The sequence below is a fragment of the Nylanderia fulva genome, unplaced genomic scaffold (genome assembly GCF_048542155.1).
Source record: "Nylanderia fulva isolate GAGA-0341 unplaced genomic scaffold, ASM4854215v1 Scaffold758, whole genome shotgun sequence".
In the NCBI taxonomy this organism is placed as follows: domain Eukaryota; kingdom Metazoa; phylum Arthropoda; class Insecta; order Hymenoptera; family Formicidae; genus Nylanderia; species Nylanderia fulva.
This window is the reverse complement of record NW_028190871.1, coordinates 32,982-38,928: the sequence shown is the minus strand read 5'-3', so window position 1 is coordinate 38,928 and position 5,947 is coordinate 32,982. Positions and strand designations below refer to the sequence as shown.

General features: G+C 44.6%; 1 protein-coding gene across 1 annotated transcript; it reads right to left on the bottom strand.

The window, feature by feature from the left end:
• Positions 1 to 284: 284 nt before the first annotated feature.
• Positions 285 to 5,588, bottom strand: LOC146720165 (uncharacterized). Its single transcript, XM_085488987.1, has one exon. The coding sequence runs from the start codon at positions 5,586 to 5,588 to the stop codon at positions 285 to 287; it is 5,304 nt and encodes a 1,767-aa protein (XP_085345113.1).
• Positions 5,589 to 5,947: the final 359 nt, after the last annotated feature.

The window sequence follows — 5,947 nt, the reverse complement described above, 5'->3', positions numbered from 1 at the left end:
TTTGTTTTTTTTGTTACATAAAGAAAAAAAAGAAAAAAAATAAAACGTTAATCGCTTAATGATTTTTCGAGTGAGATTCAGTGATTACATATTGAACAATAACAGGCATTTGGTTGCTTACATGATTGAATAACAATATTAAGACATAGATTCTTACTAAACTTACATTAACGCGACGCGAGTGGTCTTGAGTAGTCAAGGATATTGAGCGCCGCCCGCCTTAACTAACTACGAAGGACTTGACTTGTCCTAATTATGCGAACGATTGAGACGTTGCATGCGCATTATGGAGTTGGGTTTTCCGCAGTACCTGTCTTACGTTCCGACAGTTGATCGATTAAGTTAATATCGATAGGTAGTAGGCACAATTTAGTTATTGGTCGCTTGTATTCGGACGTCGCTGTTTTAACTGAGACGACTCGAGTTAACCCGTCAGAGCCCGGATGACAATGAATAACTCGCCCTAATTCCCATTTACACGGTGGGAGAAGGGGGTTTTGAATCAAAACCATTGAGCCAACCTGAATCGGAGGCGTTTCTCGACGCCACTTTGATCTTTGTTGAAGAGTATTGACATAATCTGACTGCCACTGCTTCCAAAAACGCTCCGTAATCTGTCTGAGTAATTGCCATCGCGACAATCTGTTTTCGTTCAATTGTAGAACGGAAGGTTCCGGATTCGTAGTAATGGCAGTCCCAATCAAAAGGTGACCTGGGGTCAGGAACTCGTAGTCATCTGGAGTATCATTGAGTGGAGAAAGCGGCCTTGAGTTGAGGATAGCCTCAATTTTGCACAACACTGTCGTGAACTCCTCAAATGTCAATGCGTGTGAGCTTACAATTCGACGAAGGTGGTGTTTGACACTCTTCACTCCTGCCTCCCATAGTCCTCCAAAATGAGGAGCATGAGGCGGGATGAAACTCCAAGTGATCCTATCTGTTGCGATTAAATTGAGAAAATCCGTATTGCGTTGAGCATCCCGATACGCGCGGGATAACTCTTTATCGGCTCCTGTGAATGTTGTACCGTTATCCGAATACATAACTGCTGGCAAGCCTCGTCTGGCGCAAAATCGTTGAAATGCGTTCAAAAATGCTGGCGTTGAATAATCGCTGACCAACTCGAGATGAATGGCTCGAGTTGCCAAACATATGAAAACGGCTATGTAAGCCTTTCGTGAGGTGATTCCTCGACCAGCAGAGGCTCGAATGAGCACTGGACCGGCATAATCGATGCCGCTGTGCAAAAACGCCCTCGTTGGCGTTGAGACTCGAGTTGATGGGAGTTGACCCATTAACTGATTGGCTACCTGAGCTCTTTCTCGCGTGCATCGAACGCACCTGTAGATAACTGATTTAACTAAAGGCCTAGATTTTATAATCCAAAATTCTTGGCGAATTTTAGACAGGGTAGACTGAAGACCGGCGTGCAGAGAGGCTATGTGCGTGTAGCGAATGAGCATTGTAGTAATTGGATGATCAGCTAGTAGAACTGGATGTTTGGATTGAAATGGTAGATGAGAATGCTCCAATCTTCCGCCAACGCGGAGTAGACCATTTGCGTCTAGGAATGGATTTAATGATATCAGAGCGCTGTTTCTTGATAACCTCTTGTTTGACTTGAGTAAGTAAAGTTCTTGCTTGAACACTTCTGCTTGAATCATATGCAACCAAAAGTTACGAGACTGCATGTACTCAAATGCTGTAATGGCGTGGGACCGGACGTGATCTTTGTGATCTGCCGCGTGCTTCCGTTGACATTTGTTTATGAATCGGTATATATATGCAGTGACGCGTATCAATTTTGGCCACCATGAATACCGTGCAGCAAGACTCCAGTCTTCACGAGTACTGTTTTGATGAGCTTCACATGCCTTCAGTTCCAACTGAGTTTCGTGGTGCTCTGATAGAATTTGATGAGGCCACTCATCAGAATGAAGATGCAACCATGACGGCCCATGCCACCATAGGTTGATGGATATCAAATCTCGGCCGAGTAATCCGCGCGAAGCACAGTCTGCGGGGTTTTCACTGGTGTTTACGTGATGCCAACTACCGGTTGGTAATCGTGTCTGAATTTCGGCTACTCTATGAGCTACGAAAGTTTTCCAATTTGAGGGGTGCTTCTTGAGCCATGCGAGAACTACAGTAGAGTCTGTCCAACAATGAATCGCAATGTCGCTTAAATGAAGTGACTGCTTGATAAAGTCAATCAAGCGAACTAGCAGAACGGCAGCAGAAAGTTCGAGGCGAGGAACCGTCATTGGTTTAAGAGACGCGACTTTAGATCGCCCAGCAATGAGCGAGACCGTAATTTTCCCAGAGGAGGATGTCACGCGTAAAAACACCACTGCTGCGTAAGCGATTGTGGATGCGTCCGCGAACCCGTGTAATTCCACAGTTGCCGTTCCGGACTCAAAACCTGTCCAGCGACTCAGTTGAATTTTTCGTAGATAGGGTAATGACTCGTAGATAGACTTCCAGGATGATAAGATTTCGTCCGGAATAATGTCGTCCCATCCGATACGGTGTCGCCATAATTGCTGCATGAGAGTTTTCGCCTTTAAAATCGCAGGTGTGACCCACCCGAGCGGGTCGAATAATCTTGCTATTGTTGATAGAATTGCTCGTTTGGTGTTAGGAACAGTTTCAGATAATGTAATTTGAAACTGAAAGCAGTCATGTTTCGGGTTCCAGACAATACCGAGGATTTTTAGACTGTCATCAGTCTCCAAATTTTTTGCGTAAGCCAATCCATGATTGTCAGGCTGAATATCTGAAAGCAATTCTGAGTGGTTACTGGCCCATTTCCGGAGATCGAAACCACCACGGTTCAGCAAATTACAAAGTTGAGTGCGAGCTTGCTTTAACAGTGTGATATCGTCTGCACCAAATAATACATCATCGACGTAGATGTTTTCTCTTAGGATGGGAGAGGCTAACGGAAATGAATCTCCCTCGTCACAGTTCAATTGTTGGATTACTCGAAGAGCAAGAAACGGTGCTGACGCAGTGCCGTAAGTAACGGTAAGGAGTTGATATTCCTGTATAGTTGAGTTGTGGTCGACCCACAGTATCCGTTGGTAGTCTCTATCTCTAGGATCGATTAATATTTGGCGATACATTTTAGCGATGTCCGCAGAATATACATATTTATATTGCCTCCAGCGCAATATAACTGCTTGTAGATCGGACTGCAATTTTGGGCCGGTGTACATGTGAAAGTTGAGAGACGTTCCATTGGATGTGAGGCAGGAGGCGTCGAACACGACTCTTAAACGGGTTGTCGAACTTGTCTCCTTGATGACTGGATGATGAGGTATATAGGTCGCTTGAACATTATTTGAATGCAAAGGAGCGACTTGCTTCATATGATTTAATTGCTCATATTCGCGCATGAAGTCCAAATATTCTTGTGCAAGTGTGGGTTGACGAGCAAATTTACGCATTAGCGACGAAAGTCGGCGTTCAGCTATGCTGCGAGAGTCGCCTATTTTAATAGGCGGGCCCTCTTTAAAAGGGAGTCGCACGACATATCTGCCATCTGCTGTTCTAGTATGCGTGCGTTGAAAGTGATCCTCGCATTGTTTATCTTCTATGGACGCATGAACATGTTGAGGAGTTTCTTCAACCTCCCAAAACTTACATAATTGCCGTTCCAGGGAGCAGCAGTGAGCAACTGCATGATACCTTTGTTGTGAACTGGGTAATGGTGAGCCTTGAGGTTGGGCTCCGACATGCGATGAAACCAAAGTAGAGCCGACTACATGGGTGTTTTGTATGACATGATTAGGGATTGACGTAGGTCCAGATAGAATCCACCCGAAATGCGATTGTATAGCGTCTGGTTGACCTATGGGTCCATTGCGTATATTGACAAGAACCTTGCTATACAAATCAGCTCCAATAATGAGGTCAATAGGAGTTGATCCAGTCGGATCGTCATCCGCTAAGGTCAAGTTGGAGATGTGTTTCCAGTCACGTAATGACGAAGCGTGTCTGGGAGCATACTTCGTCAATGCTCTCATGATGTAAGCTACCGTGGTGAAGGTTGGCTCAGGTTTATCGCGAGGCGAAATATTAATTAACGCGGCAGATCGGCATGTACCGGTATCTGCACAGCTAATCCCCGAAGTTGAAGTAAATGTTTGCATACGAGGTAAGCGTAAAATTTGCGCTACGCGTTCCGTAAGAAATGTGAGTTCTGAACCACCGTCAAGTAAGGCTCTGACAGTTAAGGAACGTCCAGAAAGCGAATGTATTTTCACCGTTGCCGTAGACAACACCACAGGAGTCGGTGATGTAGTTAACGTGACCGCTGAAAGCGCTGTGACACTTGATATATTAGTAACATTCTGCGAACTCGATGACGCAGGAATGCTCGTTGTTTGTTGCAATGAGCCCGAGTCAACGTGGATCATTGTGTGATGCCGCTTGCTACATTTGCGACACGTGAATTTACTCTGACAATTAAGTGCTACGTGCTTATCGCTTAAGCAATTGAAACATCGCTTAAGTTTCTTTATCAATTCGCGTCGTTGATCCGTGCTCATTGAAAGAAATTGTTGACACTTAGAGAGAAAGTGAGATTGTTTACAAATTGGACATGACAAATTAACTGACGCAGTTGCGGTGGCGCTTGTCACTCTCGAATGTGACTTCGTTTTATCGTGTTCGTGAGGATGGAGTTCCTCAAGCGCTATAGCGCGCGAAGATATGAAACGTATCAAGTCTTTGTACGTTGGAGGATTTTCGTTATCGCTACTCTTCAATTTCCACGCTCGACGCGTAGCAGAATCAAACTTTTGTGAAATGAAGTATACTAATATATCGCTTACAATATCCTCTGCTGTACGATCAAGACGTTTCAATGTCGCTAACGCTTGTTCCGTTTTATCTCGCAACTCGTGAAGTTCTGACGCTGATTCGCGAGTCATCTTTGGAAGATGATATAAGGTCGACACATGTACTTCGATCAACCGTCGTTTGTTCTCGAAACGCGTGGTTAACGCTTTCCACGCGACCTTAAAATTTTCGGCGGTTACTTTGATTCCTGATATCGCATCGCGGGCCGGACCTGTCAAACTAGAGATCAAAAAATGCATACGAGTGAAATTTGACAATTCTTTGTTATCTATAATCAACGACTGAAAACGGTCGCGAAAGGTCTCCCAATCCTCGTTTTTTCCAGAAAAAGGCGGTAATTTAATAGGAGGGAGATGCTTTAACGAGAATGACGATGCGTCCATTTGCGCAAAAGAAGTTTCGAGGGATGTATCTCGACTTACGACAGGAACCAGGTCTTCTAGACATTCGTTCATATGATCCAGGGCTGATTGATAGAGATCTTCGTGAAGGTCGAATTGATTCTTCTTGAAATAATTAATTGACCCTTGATCATCCTCTGGAACAAGTTGAAGCAGAATGGTGTGATTGTGCACGCCTTGAGTCCATTGAGCTTGTAAAGTCGCAATCCGTGAGCGAACCCTTGCGGCCGTCAAATTAGAACGACCAATCTTTTTGAAATTGTCGAGAGCTCGAGCAATTGAGTGGAAGATAGTTTGCTGATTTGCAAGAGCGTCTTCCATTTTGACACTATAGTTGTTTATGAATATGTCACTAACACGATTGTCTACTTAAACGCGATTACTTGACTGATTGTATCTCGAATCACGCTGCACTTAAATATCACTGGTGTCCTTAATTCAGTGTTCTCGATTCGTCATTACTCTCCTATCCGGCTCGAAGGACCAAAATGTTTGCGTGTACGCTCGATTGCTGACGTTGAACGCTCACGCACGAAGCTACGGATCCTGACAATCGGGTTGTAAATCCGATCGTCGATATCCGTCTCGTGTATAGATTGCACAGGAAGATTCAAAGTGGACTGTATCTTAAGGAGGGTGGACGCGCTCCGATTGGTGCGCAGGATGGGTAACGATTTAAG

What these genes read in the sequence shown, in the direction of transcription:
- LOC146720165 (XM_085488987.1), bottom strand. Translation starts at nt 5,588, where the DNA reads ATGGAAGACGCTCTTGCAAATCAGCAAACTATCTTCCACTCAATTGCT.